Source organism: Culex quinquefasciatus, chromosome 2 (assembly GCF_015732765.1).
Source record: "Culex quinquefasciatus strain JHB chromosome 2, VPISU_Cqui_1.0_pri_paternal, whole genome shotgun sequence".
In the NCBI taxonomy this organism is placed as follows: Eukaryota; Metazoa; Arthropoda; class Insecta; order Diptera; family Culicidae; genus Culex; species Culex quinquefasciatus.
The window spans coordinates 73,641,308-73,660,435 of record NC_051862.1 but is presented as its reverse complement, the minus strand read 5'-3'; the positions used below and the strand labels follow the sequence as shown (position 1 = coordinate 73,660,435).

Sequence of the window (19,128 nt, the reverse complement as noted above, 5' to 3'; positions counted from 1 at the left end):
ACACGACTGTCAAAAAGCATCACAAGTTTGATCAACCACATTCAAAGAAGTGCGTCGTGCTCAGGAAAAATCACGAAAATTTCCATTTTTCAGCCGTGAATTTCGTACAAATTGTGCTTCAAAACTGTGCACCAGGTGCCTCTGTAGTGATTAAGCGTGAAAGATTGTGAAAATTTGCCCAAACTGAGGTGGGTCAGGGGGGAAAGAAGTAAGCTTGTGGAACATTCGATTGTTTGGTGTGTGTGCGCGCGTGTGTCCGTGCGTGTGTTTGCGGCATTTTGATTTCCAGCAGGAGCAGAAAGACAACAGGCAGGGAAGTTCCGCAGCAGCGTCATCATGGACGATATCGACGACTTTTTCGACTTTAGCAAGCCCTTCAACCGGGTGGTCATTTCCGGCGGCTACTGCAATGCGACCGTCGTCGAGGACAAAACTATCTTCAACAAGATGCCCGAGCGGGAGAAAATGGGCAAAGAGTACGCGGAGAAGTTCATCAAGACCGAGGAGAACCAGCTGATTGAGGTGAGTTGGGGGTTTGGAAATGCGCAGAAAATGGTTTCTTTTTATAAAAGGATTTTTTTTGAGGTTATGTTTCAAACTGGTTACCGCGCTGGAAGAGTCCTTGAAATAAATGTCGCGTTTGCTATTCCAGCTTTTGTGAAGGTTTAAGAGGCAGTTTGTGTAGGTATTGCTCGGTTTGTTCTAGAGGTCGTATCGAGGAGCCCAGATTTGGATGAAAAAACGCAATTTTCACCGATACAATATTTTGATTTTGTACAGATTCTAGCGCGGCCCTGCTAAGGCTGCCTACCGAAAAAGAGGATCGCGAATGGCAAGAAGATTGGAAATCCGGGACAAACGGCAGAAGCCCATTGAAAAGCAGATCATCGATATTGGCGACTCGGAATTTGCGTTGGCGAATGAGTTGCAACCTCGCAACTTCGATGTGTTGGCACTGCAGGAGGTGTGCTTGGAGGAGGAGCAGGAGATGGGCTGACCAGGTCAGCAAATCGATTCCCGAAGCTGGGTACCGGCTTTATCGTGCGGGCAAGATGCAAGATCGCGTGCGGAGGATATGATGCCGTATCTTCAACTACAGCTTCATCAGAACGACATGTTCCCGGATAAACTGACTCGGCTGATGAAGGCTACCTTGGATGGTGTGATGTGTCACGTGCGTGTTTCGGGGGGAATTAGCGGAACCCTTTGGATCGCGCTGAGGGTTGCAGCAAGGTGATGGCTTATCCTGTGCGCTATTCAACGTCACCCTTAAGGGCATTATACGAATGGCGGGCATCGAAACGAATGGCACGATTTTGAACAAGCCTCCCAAGTTCTCACCCCTCTACTTGTGGATGATGATGAGTTGGAGGAGGTGAGCGAGTTCGTGTACTTGGGATCGCTGCTAACCGCCGACAACGACACCAGCAAAGAGATCCGGACTCGTATTTTCGCTGGGAATCGTGCCTACTTCGGATTACGGAAAACCCTCACTTTGAATCGAGTGCAACGCCGCTCGAAGCTGACGATGAACAAAACATTGATTAGACCGGTATTCCTCTATAACCACGATACCAAGACGATGCGGCAGAAGAACGAACGTGCCCTTGTAGTTTTCGAACGGAAGGTGCTACGAACGATCTACGGTGGAGTGCAGGTATCTGACGGAGTGTGGCGAAGATCCGGAGGCTCAGGTGAGCCAGCCATGTCGCCCGAATGGACGAAAGCCAGCCTGTCAGATTGATTTTTCACCGCGCCGAACCAACTGGCAGAACAGGCAGGAGAGCCGGGAAATCGCGCGCACGGTGGAGAGATCAAGTGAATGATGATATCCGGAAGATCTGTAACCTGGGAAATTGGAGAGTAACAGCCCAATACCGATAAATATGGAAGTGTCATCTTGCTACAGCACTCGTACCTGGTGCGCTATGTTATTGACTCAGACCACTACCTAGTTGGGGTTGGCATGCGCTAAAAGCTGTCGACGATGTTAAACCAACGCCGAAGCCGGCGGGCCCCTCCGTTCAATACCACGTGTCTCCAGAACGGGGAAGTGGCTTACTGTACGATCCGAGTAAGTCGGAACGATTGGTACGACGACGAGTGTCAGCAGATTACCCCCGAAAAGAAGGCAGCTTACGACAAGAACCAAGACTGAGGAGGCGATTGCGATCCACTGCGACAACCAAAGTGCGATCGCACGGATCGGTGGCTATCATCCGAGGATGAAGCACTTCAACATACGACACCATTTCATCATTGGAGAAAGGCGAGGCTGTCGTGGACTAAGTAAGAAGCGAGGAGCAAAGAGCGGATGGTCTTACCAAACCGCTGTGCCGCATGAAGATGAATATCTGCCGAGATCAACTTGACCTGCAGCATTCCTAGGCCATGGTGTCGATTTCTGGAAAAGTCAGGGAAAACCTGGAATTGTCAGGGAATTTTATTTGACCTGGAAAAGTCAGGGAATTTTAAGCTGGGTCAGGGAATTTCGATGATCTTAAAAATAATACTACAAAATTTCATTTATTTTTGAAAATTCACCCTTGATGATGTATTTGAAAGTCTTTTAGGCCAAACTTTGCAACATTAATAATATTTAATTTTTTATATCGGTCAGTCCGGAAGGAACGCAGAACTATATATAAAAAATGCTGAACAAAAGGCTCACGTTGAAAAGCGCGTAGCTTGTTTGCAATATGTATAGGTTTAACAATCAAATAATTTGGATTTGATTTGGATTTCCGTTCAACTGAAAATTAAAAATTACTAGCGCACACAGGGTAAGACAATATGAGGCAGTTGCCCCACCATCCTCAGAGATTTGTTCTAAAATTGGTCATTTGCTTAGCATATAGGGACCATAGAGAAAATCATACATTTTGTCAGAAAAATTGAATGATTTAAAAATTCAAAAGTTAAAAAATTCGAACATTTGAATAAAACAAAAAATCTGAAATTCTAAAGCATAAAGATTCTAAATTTTTAAAATTTTGAAGTTCTGATATTTTGGAATTGTTGAATTTTTATTTTTTTTAATTCTTATTCTAAAATTCTTTAAAATAAATGTAAGGTTAGAAAATTTTCCTAAATTTCACATTAGTATTCGCTATCTAAATTTTTATTTTCTCAAAATTAAACTAAACTATGATTTAAAAATGATCCAAAGTAGTCTAATTTTGTGTAATCTTAAATGTAAGCTGATGTTGAAATGGAATTGAAAATTAAAGAATTAAATTCAAGAATTAAGGAAATAAAACAAAAATTTATGGAATAAACAGGGTTGTTGCGGACTACACTCAACGCATTTTTAAACATACTGACTCTGAATATTTAATTTCTTTTAAGTTTTGAGTAATGTTTTTTATCCCTATTAATTGTTCTTTTATACTGGATACATTTAATTTTAATCTTGAAAATTTAATCACATTTCAAACTTTTCCTGAAGATACGGACATTTGGATGTTACAAAAAATATTATTAAGCATGTTCCAGTGGGTGTAGAAATATTTCTTTTAATTTGAACTTTCTTGAAGAAAAATTAAAAAAAATCAAAACATTCAAAAATCACCGCTCCAACATTCAAAATTGGATTATTCAGAAATTAAGAAATAAAACAAGGAAAAATAGTATTAAAAAAACCAAAAAAAAAACAAATTCATATTACAAACACAAATCAAAGATATGTATCAATATTCAAAAATAAAAACAATCAATTTTCAATTTTTTTTTTTTTTTTTTTTCAATTCAATTTTTTATTTTTCGAGGTGGCATGTTACAATTTTGTTTCTTTTGTGCTTGTATAGAGATTTGGATTTTCCTTACAACTATGAATGTTTCAGATACTGACTTGGGAGCATAGAAATTGTTTGTTTCAAATCTTCAAATCTAGGAAAAGGGTGGTAAAAAACCTAGCGAAATCCATAACTGTTATGTTTGCTTAATCTAATATCACAGTTGGGGAAGAAGGGGAAGGGGATCGGGGTTTGTTGAGTTCCTTAACGTCAGTAGTTGTCGATGGCAGAAATCAGTGGGTTGTCCGACATCTGGCAGCTTGTCCGGAACTTCAGGAACATTCGGTCGATGAATTCGTCGATCGTGTCCAGTTCGGCCAGCTGGTGAAGATCATCGGTTGGATACCACGGATCGAGGTTGTAGATCATCTTGAGAAGCTTGTTCTGCATACGTTGTAGTTTTTTCCGATGGGTAGCAGCGCAGTTCTTCCAAGCTGGAAACCCGTAGGTAAGCACAGCTCGAAAAACACACTTGTAAAGCAGGAGCTTGTTATGCAGCAGGAGACGTGACCGGCGATTCACCAAAGAGTACAGCGAACGGATCAAGGATTTACACTTTTTGAGAGTCTGGTCAGTGTGCTTGTCGAAAAGAAGCATCTTGTCTAGGAGAACTCCTAGATACTTAGCTTCGTTTGACCAGTCCACCTCCAAACCGCAAACTTTCACTTTGGAACTCGGAAGATATCTCGGCGACCTGCGTCTCGAGAAGAACACTGCTTGGGTCTTCGTGGGGTTGATTTTGATCCTCCACTGTCGCTGGAACTCCTGCAGATGGTTTTGGGCCGCCTGCAGCTTGGTCTTGATGACTTTCGGGTCCGAGTCAGATACAAAGTATCCTGTGTCGTCGGCGAAGAAAGCGTACGAAACACCATCAACCATTAGAACGTCGGCTGAGAAGACATTGTACAGGGTTGGACTGAGCACAGATCCTTGAGGCACTCCGAATGGAATTCCATGAATTGGTGACAGTGAGCCATTCACGGTAACCTGGAAGCTTCTTTCTCTGAGAAACGATTGAATGAGTTTGACCAGATACATCGGAAATCTAGCGACGATGAGCTTGTGGATAATGGCATCTTGCCATACCGAATCATATGCTTTCTCAACATCTAGCATGACCATTCCAGTGGACTTTTTCGTTAAAAAGCCTTTTTTGATCGCCTGCGTGATCCTCACGAGCTGGTGGTTTGTAGAGTGCCCTTTGCGAAAGCCGAATTGCTCATCCGGGATGATCAGGTTGTTGTCCAGGTGTCGATTAAGACGGGCCAAAATGACTCGTTCTAAAACCTTACTCAATGTGCTCAGTAAACTGATCGGCCGGTAGCTTCCTGGTTGGGTGATGTCCTTGTTTGGTTTGGGTACTCCTACTACTAGTGCTTGCTTCCAGACGTCGGGGAAGTAGTGCAGCTTCAGGCAGGCATTGATGATCTTCGTGAGAACGACGAGTCCTTTTCGTGGCAGCTGTTTGATCACTATGTTCCGCAATCCATCAAAACCGGGAGCTTTTTTGTTCTTCAGACGGCGCACGATGGTCTTGATCTCATTCGGCTTGGTGTACGTTGACCAGTCGTCGTTCGTTCCTCTCGCCGCAGCAGTTAGCTCCAGCGACCTATTTACAGCAGCGTTGATTTCAGGATCAGCAGGGAGTGGGTTGAGATGGGCTTTAGCAAAGCTTTCGCCCAAAACCTTAGCCTTTTCTGCCGGAGAGATCGCAAGAGTGTCGCCAACTCTGAACGGCGGGTTGTGTTTCACCGTGTTCCTAACCAGCTTAGAGATTCTCCAGAACTGCTTGTGGCCGTTAGAAAGCTCTTGAATTGTGTTCCCAAAGTTTTTGAATCTCAACTTGCTGCATTCATTCTGGATCCTTAGGTTGAGCGACTGTACGATCATTCCCAAGAGGGGGTCGCGAGTCCGGATGAACTGGCGCCTTCTTGTGTTTCTTAACGTGATCAGCAGCTTGATGTTCTGTGGGAGTTTCACTTTTTGGGGGTCTCGTTCGAACCACGGGACAGCCACATCTTCAGCTTCGAGCAGTGCTGCTGTAAACATCTGGATTGCTACGTCTACTTCAGATGTTGATGTGAGGTTGTTGAACTCATCGGATGTTGGGTCAAGCCTTCTGTCGATTTCCTGTCGGAACCGTGTCCAATCGACCCGGTCGTAGCAACGAAACCGTTGTGTAGGAGTACTCGGAGCCAACTCACAGTCTATCTCAAACGTTACTGGAAGGTGGTCAGAGGACAGCTCCTGGTGTACGACTGGGATCGACATTTCGACCTGGTTGTTGGATATGACCAAGTCGATCGTCGAAGGCCGTGCAGATCCTCTGGGGACGTACGTCGGGGCTTCAGGAGCATGTACGTAGAAAGTGGATGTTGGGAGCATGTTTGCGAGGATATTTCCAGTTTGATTTGCCCGTAGGCAGTGCCAGGATCTATGCCTTGAGTTTAGGTCGCCTACTATGAAGTAGGCCTCGTTCATCTTGGTGAGTTCCCGAATGTCCCTCTTGAAGTTGACCCTGTCCTCTTTCGTGCGACCTCCGGGGAAGTACGCCGCTATGATGTTCAACGAAACGCCGCCAGCTTGCACTCGAACTCCAACTGCTTCAATCACTTTCGTTTTCAGGTCGCCCATCGGTTTGAAGTTGATTCCGTGCTTGACGAGGATCGCAACCCCACCACCCCTTTCCGCTGCTTCTGCCGGTCGATCAAACCTCTCCACGGAATACCCATCAACAAATAGGAGATTTTTGTTCGAGCCACGTTTCGGTTATTACCGCAACATCAATTTTCTCCTCCACGATGAACTCGGCTAGTTCCATCGTTTTATTTCGAACGGACCGTGCGTTCCAGTTTAGCAGTTTGAGCTTACGTGAATTAGCGAACGAAAATGTACTTAACCATCAGTTCATGCAAAGCAAAGAACTGCTCTTCTCTTGTTGTACACTTTTTGAGATCGCTGTACATTTCCCTCGCTAGGGAAAGGAATTCTGACATGGTAAAGAGGTCGTCTTCAGCTGTGATCTGGGGATTGCCGGCGGTTGCACCGGAGGCAGCACCAGTAGCCGCACTAGCGGCAGCACCGAGAGCAGCGCCTGCGGTTGCCCCGGCGAACGACACGTTCGGGTTGACAAGTGTAGAAGTAAACGTGCGCAGCTGCGTACGTGGCGTAGGCCTTCTCTCGGAGGTTCGAGCAGCTTTCTTCTCCTGGTTCTTAAGAAACGTCTGGCGAGCAGTGCAGTCCTTGAAGTTGGCAGTGTGGTTCTGATTGCAGTTTGCACATTTTACCATTTGACGCACCGCTTCCGGAGCTTTCTCCAGCTCAGCTTTCGTTGGCAGCTGACACTCGTTCGAGCCGTGACTTTCTCCACACTTCACACATCTTACCGGCATGTTGCAGTGACGACTTCCGTGGCCAAACTTTTGGCATCGAAAGCACTGGATGACATCCGTCTTCTTGCGAGTGTAGTATCGCCACCACACCACGACGTTGAAGATAGCCTTGATCTCGCGAAGCTCGGTCAGCTTTACGGAACCCTTCGTGAAGTTCAGCAGGTACAAGGCGCTGTCTCTGTCTTTGGATTTGGAGAGGATCTTCAGCTCTCGGGGGTGCACACCGCACATTCCCAGCTCAGCTTCCAGCTCTTCCAGTTCCAATGCTGGCAGTCCCGACAAAACGATTTTCAGCGTCGTCTCATCGGGAGTGGAGTGCGAGAAGAACTCTGCATTGATGTTTTTCAGCTCTTTGGTGACGAGGTTGTAAAGCTCAGAGCACGATATCTTGATCTGGACAGCGTTCGTGAGGTTCCGAAGGCGGAACTTATCGGCATCACCGAGGCGGGAAACAAGTCTGTTGATTTCCATGACGGACTTGTTCCGCACTGTAATCGGAGGACAGCGAGATTTTTTGACACTTGTCTTCTTCGGTTTTGGTGACCCAGCCACAACGCTCACGTCACCAATGTTGTCATCAAAGTCGTCCATGGGGAGAATTTCAAACTCGTTGGAAACTGGAACCGCGGGCTGGGTAAACCCCTGGCTGGCAGAGGAATTAGCTTGGTTACCTGCCTTCCGCAGGTCAGATAGCGAAACTCCGCGGCGAAGGGAAGTGTTCTTGCTGATCCCAGCGAGGGAACCATTCGCACTTTTGTTCAAAGTGAGGTTAGCTTTCAGCTTCTCCTTGTTGTAGTCAAAGCGCTCCAACGTGTATCTTTTTATTCCCGGAGGGCCGTCAACCGGCACCACGGGCTTTTTCTTTCCCATTTACGGAGTGGGAACCGCGCGAGTTAACCGTCCCGCGAATAACTTGATAGCGAAACGATAAGGATTAGAACCCAAGAGCAACTTTGCTACGATGTTGATTGAGCAAGAGCTGTCAACAAACTGAAAAAAAAAAAAAAAAAACAATCAAGAGAACAAAAAAAAACATTATGTTTTTAATTCTGAAATTCTTAAATTCTGAAATTCTGAAATTCTTAAATTCTTAAATCCTTAAATTTCTAGGTTCTTGAATTCCTAGGTTCTTGAATGCTGCCATTTTTGTCACCATCGTAGATTACAGAAAACTTGATATAATTTGAAGTGTTTTTGGAGTTTTTTTTCGGTTAGAGAAATTGTGAGAAGAAGATGTAGGCAAATTTGCTTCGGTTTTTCTAAGTGACGCTTTGGTAAGATCATCGAGTATAAACTGTATCTTGAATTTAAAACCACAAGATCGAGAATTTATCACAATTTTTAAATTTTATTATTTTTTTTATTAAGATTTCATTTGGGTTTTAGATCCAATTTTTTTTGGAAAATTTTTGATTGGGCGTTCCAGTGATAAATAATGACTTTTTGAAAAGCTCGAGCAGGCTGTATTTTGTTTTTGTTTTTATAAAATGTATTGATCGTGTGAATGATCGTCTGTAGGCTCTGGTCAAGGTAGAAACCATTTTTTTTTAATTTTATAGCAGAAATATTTTTTTTAATTATTTTTAAGATGTTTTTTAAATATCCAGAAAACCGTTAACTTTAAATACAATCATTGTTGAAAAAGACCTAGATCTTTTTTAAAACTGTAAACATGTACTTGAAAAATTTACATTTAATTGTATATTTTTCTTAGTTTTTCAGTTTTGTTTTAATCTTTCTTAAGGTTCTACAAAATTACATATTTTTCCATGTTTTTGTATCCAAAACCTTTAGTTTTTTTTTTGTAAAAACACAATCAAAAATGGCATCGGCCTAATTCGTTTGCAAATTCCGCAAAAGGCAACAATTCTAAAATTAAACATGACTTCTTACTTTAATTCAAATTTTCAATTGTTTTTTTGAAAACTATTAACTTTAAATTTTCTTTAGGAAATGAAGTGAAAGTTACTAATCGCAATTTGAAATTTGCAACAATTATAATTATTAATTATTTCTAGAGTTTTTTTAAAGGTCCTGTAAGCTATTGTGTTTCACATGTTTATAGGACCCATTCAAAAAAAAAAACTCTAGTTTTTTTGGTAAAAGCAACATTTAAAATGGCATCACCAGATAAAAAAAACATAGGAAAATTTTATGGTTGCTCATTTTGGATGTTCGATTAGAAAAAAATGATTGACAAAATAAAAAAAAAGTTTTTAAGTTTTTGCAGAAAAAAATCGTTAAAAATTAAAATAAAAAAGTCATTGATTTTTTTTCAATTTCTTAAATTTCCAATATTCCAAAAGGAAAATGCATGAAACCATAAAAACGTTCCAAACAATATGTTAGTAAAAAATAGAAAATAAAAAAGAATTGGTGGTCTGGAGAGGTCAGGGAAAAGTCAGGGAATTTTATTTTGGGATTTGAATCGACACCATGCTAGGTTGAGGAGCTCCCTGAATAGATAACCAAACACTGAAAGTTTCATCCAAAACGGGGTACCTCGAAAAGACCTCTCAGCAATCTCTGTAGATTGTCCGATTGACAAAACTTGAAAATCTGAATCGATCGAAGAGTCGGTTTTTCAGATTGTCGCAAGGCCTGGAGTGTCTAGTTATTCGCTTTACCCTTGCCTAAATAGATAGTCATCCAAATTCTTCCAATTTAGTCAAAAATCTTGTTTTTGTTCTGGACGTGAAGCGGCCATAGCAATAGCAAATGTATACAAAGGAGAATAATAATCAGATGTATTTATAACCCACCACCGTTTCGTTTCTTCCCGCCAGGCCTTCATGGACGAGGCAGCCGGCCCGTCGACGTCGCGCACCTCAAACCTGGAGGACGTCGACGACGAGGGCGCGTCGTTGGCCGAGGAGGACGAGGAACACACCAAGGCGCTCAAGGCCAAGGAGATGATGGCACCGCTCTTCCAGCGGTACAACTTCACCATGAAGAAGAACGATCTGCCGATCAACTGGAACAAGCCGGAAATCCTCGACAAGATCCGCTCGAACGCGGTCGTCGTGCTGCAGGGTGCGACCGGTTGCGGCAAGACCACCCAGGTGCCGCAGTACCTGCTCGAGGAGGCGTTCGAGCGTAAGGAGTACTGCAACATCATCGTGACGCAGCCGCGTAAAATTGCGGCCATTTCGATCGCGAGACGCGTCGCGCAGGAACGCAAGTGCGACCTGGGTACGCTGGTTGGGTACAAGGTGGGCCTGAAGGAACAGCACAACGAGGACACCCGGCTGCTGTACGTGACGACGGGGGTGTTGCTGCAGTCGCTGATCAACAGCAAGACGATGGCCACGTACACGCACGTCATCCTGGACGAGGTGCACGAACGGGAGGTGGACATGGACTTTCTGTTGATTGTGGTGCGGCGGTTGCTGTCGACGAATTCGAAGAAAACCAAGGTGATCCTCATGTCGGCCACGATCGACGCGAAGGGTTTCTCGGAGTACTTTAAGATTCCGAAGAAGTCGGGTTATTTGAGTGCGCCCGTTATCTCGGTCGAGCGTCCGCGGCTGCACGTGGTGCAGGAGTTTTACTTTGACGATCTGGAGAAGTTGAAGGTCGACTTCCAGATCGATTACGAGGCGCCGGGCATTAGCGAGCAGATGTACAACATCGCGGCGAAGCTGGTGGTGGTTTGCGATCACCTCAAGGGGCAGGAGTTTGGCGACTCGCTGGAGTACAAACCGTCGATCATCATCTTTCTGCCGGGGATCAACGAGATCGAGAAGATGGAGGGCGCGCTGGAGAAGCTGATCGCGTCGATTCAGAACGCCGCGCAGCGGCCAAATTTGCTGATTATGAAGCTGCATTCGACGCTGCCGGCGGATGATCAGGTGGGTGAACTGTTTAATCTGTGTGGGTGGAGTTAAGAGTTACAATTTGGTGTTTTTTTTTTGCAGACGGCCGTGTTCCGCAAGCCCGGTCCGAACCAGCGCAAGGTTATCCTGTCGACGAACATTGCGGAGAGTTCGATTACGGTGCCGGACATTAAGTTTGTGATTGATTTCTGCCTGCAGCGCATCTTGGTCACGGACACGTTGACCAACTTTTCCACGCTCCGTACCGAGTGGGCCTCGAAGAGTAACTGTATTCAGCGGGCGGGTCGTGCCGGTCGGTTGATGAGTGGTCGCGTGTACCGGCTGGTGGATCGGCGCTTCTTCGAGAACAACATGGACGTTTCGACGTCGCCGGAGATTCTGCGCTGTCCGCTGGAGACGGTGGTGTTGAAGGCGAAGCTGCTGGAGATGGGCACGCCGCCGTCCATTTTGGCGCTGGCCATGGCACCGCCGAACTTGGACGACATCCGGAACACGATTCTGCTGCTGAAGGAGGTCGGTGCGATGTTGCGCACGGTGAAGGGGAACTACGACCAACTGGACGGGGACTTGACGTATTTGGGACGGATCATGTCGAAGCTGCCGCTGGATATTCGCATCTCGAAGCTGATTATGTTGGGGTACATCTTCAGCGTGATGGAGGAAGCGGTCACGATCGGAGCGGGCATGAATGTGAAGAACATATTTTTGAATCAAAACTCGGTCAAGACGTACTCGCAGAAGATGTACTGGGCGGACGGATCTGGCAGTGATGCGATTGCGATTTTGAATGCTTACACGGCGTGGAAGAGTCGTCAGGAACAGGCGGGAGATACCGCGGACATGTACAACTGGGCGCGGCGAATGTCGCTGGACCGGAAGAGTCTGATCGACATGGCTGAGCTGATCCACGAGGTGAAAGATCGGTTGAACCGTTCGGGGTTGAAGCCGGTGTCGGGACCGAATCGTGTGGTGTGGAATGCCCGTGAGAAGACGGTCATTTTGAAGGTGATCTTGGCTGGAGCGTTCTACCCGAACTACTTCATTCCGATGTCGGTGGGTGGGAAGGAGTTGATGGAGCGGCAGTCCTTTACGGAGTTGGGCGGACGAGACCCGTGCAACACGGTTTTCTTCACCGGATTTGACCACGAGCGTTACATTGGTCCGCTGTACACGGTGCAGATCAAGAAGATACTGAGCGAAGGTGACTACTCGAAGCATCAGGCCATGAAGGTGATGTACGACCGGACCACGAACCGAATCTTTGTCACGTTCCTGGGCACGACGGACGAGCGCGACCAGCGGGGATCGTTTATGCCGGGGAAGGTCCACGCGGACGTTTATCGAGCGATAAAGTTGCGCAAACTGGGCGCACGGAACCGGATTACGGAGATTCGTACGATGCGTCAGCGGGACGCGATTGATTATGCTACGAGTGCGGGGCTTGGCCACTGGGAGGACGCCAACGGTTGGGTACCGCGTCGTAAGATCGTTAGGAACGCACATCTGTCGGTGTTGCCGCCGATTTTCCGCGAGAAGGTCGTCTGCCAGGTGACGCACGTTGTCCACCCGAACAAGTTCTTCCTGCGGCCGGAGGACAATCGCAACAAGGACATCTTCCGGGAGATTCACACTCAGCTGAACGCTCGCCAGTTGCACCCGTTCCCGGCGGACGCCAACTTCGCCATGGGGCAGATGGTGGCCGCTCCGGTGCAGGAGAACCAGGAAACGTACGCCCGAGCCGTGCTGAGGAGCTATCGCAACGTGCGCACCACGGGCAGCGTGTCGTGGACGGTGTTCTTCATCGATTACGGCCACACTGCCGCCATGGAAGAGACCGCCTTCCGCCAGCTGGACGATTCGTTGGGACAGCTCAAGGACATCCCACCGCGGGCATTCGAAGCCACGCTGACGGAAATTCAACCATCCGCCATCATCTCGCCACAGGGCTCGTGGACAACCGAGTCGATCCATCGCTTCAAGGAGCTGGTCCTCGGAAAGATTTTCGTCGCGAAGGTCTACTCGGTCGTTGGCGTCGTGGCCAGCGTTGAACTGTCGCGAGACGAAATTCGAATGAACTCCGAACTAATTCGGCTCAAGTACGCACAGTACGCCGAAGAGAGCTACATTTCCAAGCTGGACCACGATCACCGCGAGCGCAAGCAGCGTGAAATCATGATGGACGAGAATCTACGCAACGAAGTGTACCGCTCAGCCGAGTTGACCCAAAACACGTACGAAGACGACGAACTGGAGGACGTGAACCCACCGGAGGACAAACTACGCTGCAAGGTCGTCCTGTCGGGTCCGCACAGCCCGCTCGAAACGAGCGCATCCGCAACAATTCGGTCCAGCGTGATGAAGCCGGTTTCGATAGAAAGTGACTCGGTCAACTCGATCCTGCTCGACTCGAACCCGCAGGACACCCACGAGAAGCTGCTAGTCGCCGGCGGAGTCAACGAGCAGGGCAACCGACTGGTGCTGCGTCAGACCTCGGTCATGCCCAACATTCCCGGCTTCGGCGCCATCATGTCGCTGATCTTCTGCCCGACTGCGCAGCTCAAAAAGGACAAGGACGAAACACGCGTCGTCACGGTCCTCTCCGGGCTGGGCTACGACCCGAGCACCGGCGAGGCCCTCTACCCCGAGCACGACATGGCCCTGACGCTGGACGTGGTCCTCAACGACGACGATATCACGAATGTAAGTGTTACTTGACGCGTAGAAGCGCTTCAACTGTAACTAAAACTCTTCTCTTCTCTTTCCAGATCAACGCCCTGCGCTACACCATGGACAGTATTCTGCACACGGGCGAGGGCCAAACCGACCCCAAGTTCGGCGACGCTTCCATCCAGAAGCTCAAGCTCCAAGTGAAGCAGTACATTATTAAGTAATTATTCCCAGCACTAATATCACTTGAAGTGATGCAATTCGGCCCCGACTAACCAACTCTCTTTCTCTTTTCTCTTCTCCCACCCAACTCTACTCCACAGAATCCTCGAGCACGAGCGGCGCTTCCTGGACCTGCGCCACGCCCCCAACGACTACAACTGGCGGTGCGATCTGAACCTCACCGCGGGCTCGTCCTCGTCGAAAAAGATGAAGGGCGACTTTAACATCTACGACAAGAAGGCCATCTTCCCGCTGCTGGAGCCGCTGAACCTGCTGCCGGTCAGCGCCAGCCAGCTCACCTTCCTCAAGAAGCACTGCCACGAGCTGCACAAGCTGGCCCACACGTACGACAACACAGCTCCGCCCCAATCTTCAACAATTCTAACGCGCGCTTCTTGCTTTTTTTTCAGGGACGTCCAGCTGCCCCGGCACGGCATCACCTGCCAGCTGTGCAACAACGTGCTCGAGACGCTGCCCCAGCTGCGCATCCATCTGTACTCTAAGCTGCACCGGGATCGCGAATCGCAGATCAAGTACCGGTCGCCGCAAATGTACTAAAATTTCCTTCTTTTTTTTATCTTCGTTTCGTTTCATTTTTTATTTTTTTCATTCCTTTTTGGACGCGGTTGTTCCGAGAAAGTGCGCGAGCGCCAGTCGTGGGGCAGTTTTGTTTGTTTTCCTATCATTTTCAACGTTTCATTTTCTCTAGTAGCTGTTTCATCAAATGGCAGCGCAAACGGTTTAGCTTTCCAGAGCGAATATGGTACATAAATAAAAGTACACGATTATCAAGCCAAATAAAGTGCTTTTGATGAGACGTCTGTTTTGCACTCTGCAACTGATAAAGAAATTCTCCCTCAATTTGCATACTAGCATTTAAGTTTGTACAGTTTATTACGCCTGGCGGGATGCAACAAGCACAACTCTATTAAGAAACAGATCGCTTCAAGTGCGGACTTCAATAATACTGTGTTCTCTATTAGTTTGGTACCGAGAAAGACGTTAAAATAGTTTCCCAACTTTGTAAAATAATAGCCAAAAAATATCGACAGGAAATTATTCTTCGACCTTACCGTTGCAGCAGTGCAGCTCATTTGCTTCGTCATCAACATTTTTGATGTGTTCTATTAGTTCCTCGTAATATAGTTTCTATCTTTCATTCTTCAGCGTCTTGTCTCAAGATATGTAGTGAGTTGTCCTCCGAAGATTTCTTTAAACGCTTCTGCCTTCGCTCTTCTGGCTGCATGTCTTAAGACCAAATTCATTTGGAACCCCGTTCGTGCAGGACTTCAAGTTCAACGCGGGGTTCCAAATTACTGTGGGCTTAAAAGCTTAACGGACAAACGTGTTGATATTTTAGGGGCTGTTTAAAAAACCCCATGTTTCCGTTGTTGCTTGAACCACTTCCTCCAATCCGTGTGTGATTTTTGCCATGTTCCCATTGTTGCTGGATCCACATCCTCCAATGGGTGTGTGGGTTTTTTACCTTCATCATTGAGAAAAGCTATTTTACTCCAAGACCACTATTTTTGGTTGAAACCTGTGCCTACTCTATCTGATCTAAACTATCTTGCTTTTTCGTGATTAATTTCATAAGTTTAACCTCACTGTGCAACGTATTCCCATGGGAATGGTATTTTTAGCGGGTTGCATACTGGATTTCGTCAAATATTTGTGATGATTGTACAGCCCAGGTTGCTTAGAAATTGGTTAAAGGGAATTAAAACCAATTCTACCAGTTAATTGAGTTAATGAAAACGAATCACCCGTAATGAAGACAAATTTTTACGGTAATATACATCCACGTCTGTGTTAGGGAAATGCAAACACATCGCCAAGTTGAAAACATGCAACGTTTTGTGCGTTAAGGCAGAATTCCAATTGATTGATGCAAATTCGTAACTTTTCCTTATTAACGAGCGAAAATAAATTGCCGAGCTTCCGTGGCCGTGAGGTTACGGGTTTCTCCTTGTAAGCGGAAGGTGATGGGTTCGATTCCTGTCTGGCTCGGCAAAGAATACTGACCGGTAGGGGATGGGTTTCGACTAGCGGCGTACTGGATTTCCAATCCCGAGGTCGTGAGTTCGATTTTCGTACCGGGATGATGAAGTTTAAAAAAAAAACGTGGTGAAAAACGCGGGAACCGTGGTGTAGCGGTAAGCGTTTTTTTTAATTGATTTTTTTGTGGTGATAATATTAGGTTTTTATTTTTTTAATGTTTTATGAGCTATTGTGTTTCATATCTAGAGTTTTTGACAAAGAACTTTGTCCTAAGGGCACTGTCTACGGGTGTCAATCCAAAATTTCGCGAAGCGAAAGTGTAACGATTTGTGTAATTGTTTAATTGCTTATATCTTCCACCCAATTCAAGCAATCTGCATGCTTTATCCACCAAACGAAAGGGGAAGTCTTAAATTGCAAGTAGACTACCTCACAAAGTTGATAAAACTTTGTTAAAGTATTCAAAAGTTAAGATGAAAATAAAAAATGAATGCAGGAAAAATCCCGGCTGCTGATTGGCTGAGAGCACTTAGCACAGGGTGGCCACCTCGGGAGAAAACCGGGAAAAACTCGGGAATTCGACTGACAAATCGGGAAAATATTTTAAGTTTTGTCAAAATTTGACAAATTCCTCTTAAATGACTTCAACGTATACTTTTCTCTATTAGAATATTACTCTAGTTATTGTAAATGAAGAATTCGGGAAAATAATGTTTGAATTTGTGTAATAGACTCAAGCTACTAGGCTTTGATTGTTTTTTTTTTTTGTTGAGTATTCTATTGTATATTTCTTTGGCGAGAGGGAGAAGCAACTATGATTACCACTTACACCACCGGACCCGGTTTAAAAAACAAATGTTTGATAAGTTGCAATTTTTCTGATCAAGTTCGCGGTTCAATAGAAAATTTACTCAGCGCTATGATTTTTGATGTCTTATTTCAATAATTATTGAATTTCATAAGCATAATAAACAATTTATTTTTGTTTGATTATGTATTTCAATATCAACTTGAGGGTGCACAGCAGCCAAGGAAGTTGTTGTCTTTTTATTCCAAAATTGTCAAGCTTTTTTTTGTTGACAGTAACTTTAGGGAATAAATAACCGATAGTTCCCATAATTTCGAAGATACTAAAATATGCGTACCGAAAATCGTGGTGCAAAAAGCTTAGCTTGATGTGCGCCGTTAAAAATAAGAATACAGTTCAGACTCGATTATCCGAAGGCCTCGGAAAAAATAAAAATATATAAATATTGAAATAAAACGCCACAGTTTCAACATTTGCATGGAAAAAGTGTTTTAAAATGCATTTTACACTTGTTCAGTTGTTTTTCAATCATTAGTTTTCAAATAATGTAAAATTTAACGAAAACAAAAAATTAGCGAAAAAAAATAATAAACATAGACAATTTTCAAAAATTCTAATGATTTTTAAATCAACCCAAACATGCTAAAAACGATTCTGAACGCAGGTGAAAACATCTAAAATTGATTTCAGTTGATTCCACTTAAATTTTATTATAATTTAGAAGTTTTTTGAAAAAAAAAATTGCCCCCTGACCGGGCCAATTTTGACTACCAAACTAAATAAAATTTGTACCAGCCTAAACTATTTTAAAATTATTTAGAACACATGCTAAAAACGATTCTGAACGCAGGTGAAAACATCTAAAATTGATTTCAGTTGATTCCACTTAAATTTTATTATAATTTAGAAGTTTTTTGAAAAAAAAAATTGCCCTCTGATTTTTCGGGCCAATTTTGAAGGGAGGAGGCTAAAACTAAATAAAATTTGTACCAGCCTAAACTATTTTAAAATTATTTAGAATTATGAAATTCAAGATGGCGGCCAAAATGGCTGAAATAAAATATTGAAAAAATGCATTTTTAAATTTAATAGGCAATCAGCCACTCAACAGTGAGGATTATTAAGGACAAACTGCCATGAAACTTTGTGCTTGTGTTTTTAAATCAGATTTGAGTACTTTTGTACAATTTTAAAATGTCGGAAATATTTGGTATTTAAGATATTTTTATATAGTTATTTGGGAACATTTCAGAACATTTGGAAAATATCTTTTCTTTAAAATTTATTTTATAAATTGTAATTTAAATTTTAAATAAAATTTTCAGATATTTTAAAATTACAATATTTTCAGAGTTCAACTGCATAATAGTCATTTCAATACAAACAGTCACTTTTTATTTTTATTCAAACACAAAATTGAGTTTTTGTTGGGTTTTATTTAATTCTCATCTGAAAATTCCGTAAAAAAAAAGATTAACTGAATTTTTGGCTGTTTTGGTTGTGTTGTTCAGAAAATCGCAGCACGGTCAATTGATTTTTTATCATTCTGTGTTACTCAAAAATTTAAAAACATCCAAACATGTTTATTTTTTTCTTTTTTCAATAAATTTGGCACGGCTCATACAAAGGATGTATCGAGAATTATGTTTATGCTTGCGCGATCTGGGAGTCGCGATGAGGGGTTGAAGTACAGGCCAACCCAAAGGGGTTTTTTTGACATTAAATTTTTTTCTAGAAATCATCTCATCAATACCTAAATGCTTGCCGAAGAAACTAAATCGATCCGCTAAAAATGTTTTTAGTTACCGATTGTTTTTTGCACTTTTTCTCTGGAAGAATCGTTCTTCTTGGATTTACAAAAGCTTTTTCAAAGAAAACTGAAGAGTATTTGCATAAATGTTGTTGTCTTTTGCAAATATTTTCTACCCATACTCATACCCAACATTGTAAATGCTATTTCCTGCTTTACAGTAATAATTTATGTAATTCTTAAATTTAATACAAAACGATTTTTTATTGATTTTAAGTTAAGAAAAATGGTGGAGCATGGAGATGAAAAATCACAAGCATTATGGAAAATAAGGATTTGGACTAAAAACTTTAAAAAACGGCTTCTTACTTTTTGTTCTCAATTTGAAAGCTCCCTTGAGAAATAAAAATATTGAACCAAAAGTATACGTTGTGTATGCGTTTAAAAAGTATTTTGATACTAACGTCAGTCTATAAAAAACATTGTAATTTGATTTAAAACTATATGGAAAAATTCCTTCAGGCCTCGGGAGAAAACCGGGAAATTGAAAATCCAAAACTGGTGGCCACCCTGACTTAGCAAATTTTGCCTTGCCTTCTGCTTTCGTGGAACTGTCACGCGAGAATGTTGCACCACTGTTGCCACATTTCATGCGAAC

General features: G+C 43.9%; 1 protein-coding gene across 1 annotated transcript; it reads left to right on the top strand.

Moving 5' to 3' along the window:
• Positions 1-14,728, top strand: LOC6051164 (probable ATP-dependent RNA helicase spindle-E). The gene is made up of 6 exons (XM_038251917.1): positions 1-522; positions 9,973-11,037; positions 11,104-13,722; positions 13,788-13,909; positions 14,013-14,255; positions 14,322-14,728. Exons 1-6 carry the CDS (start codon positions 337-339, stop codon positions 14,467-14,469), a joined length of 4,383 nt encoding a protein of 1,460 aa, XP_038107845.1. The 5' UTR covers positions 1-336; the 3' UTR covers positions 14,470-14,728.
• The last annotated feature ends 4,400 nt before the right edge of the window (positions 14,729-19,128 follow it).

Bases quoted from the DNA above. Each gene is read 5' to 3' on its own strand.
- LOC6051164 (XM_038251917.1), top strand. From the start codon at position 337: ATGGACGATATCGACGACTTTTTCGACTTTAGCAAGCCCTTCAACCGG. The intron at 13,723-13,787 runs GTAAGTGTTACT...TTCTCTTTCCAG, and splicing joins ACGACGACGATATCACGAAT to ATCAACGCCCTGCGCTACAC. The intron at 13,910-14,012 runs GTAATTATTCCC...TCTACTCCACAG, and splicing joins GTGAAGCAGTACATTATTAA to AATCCTCGAGCACGAGCGGC.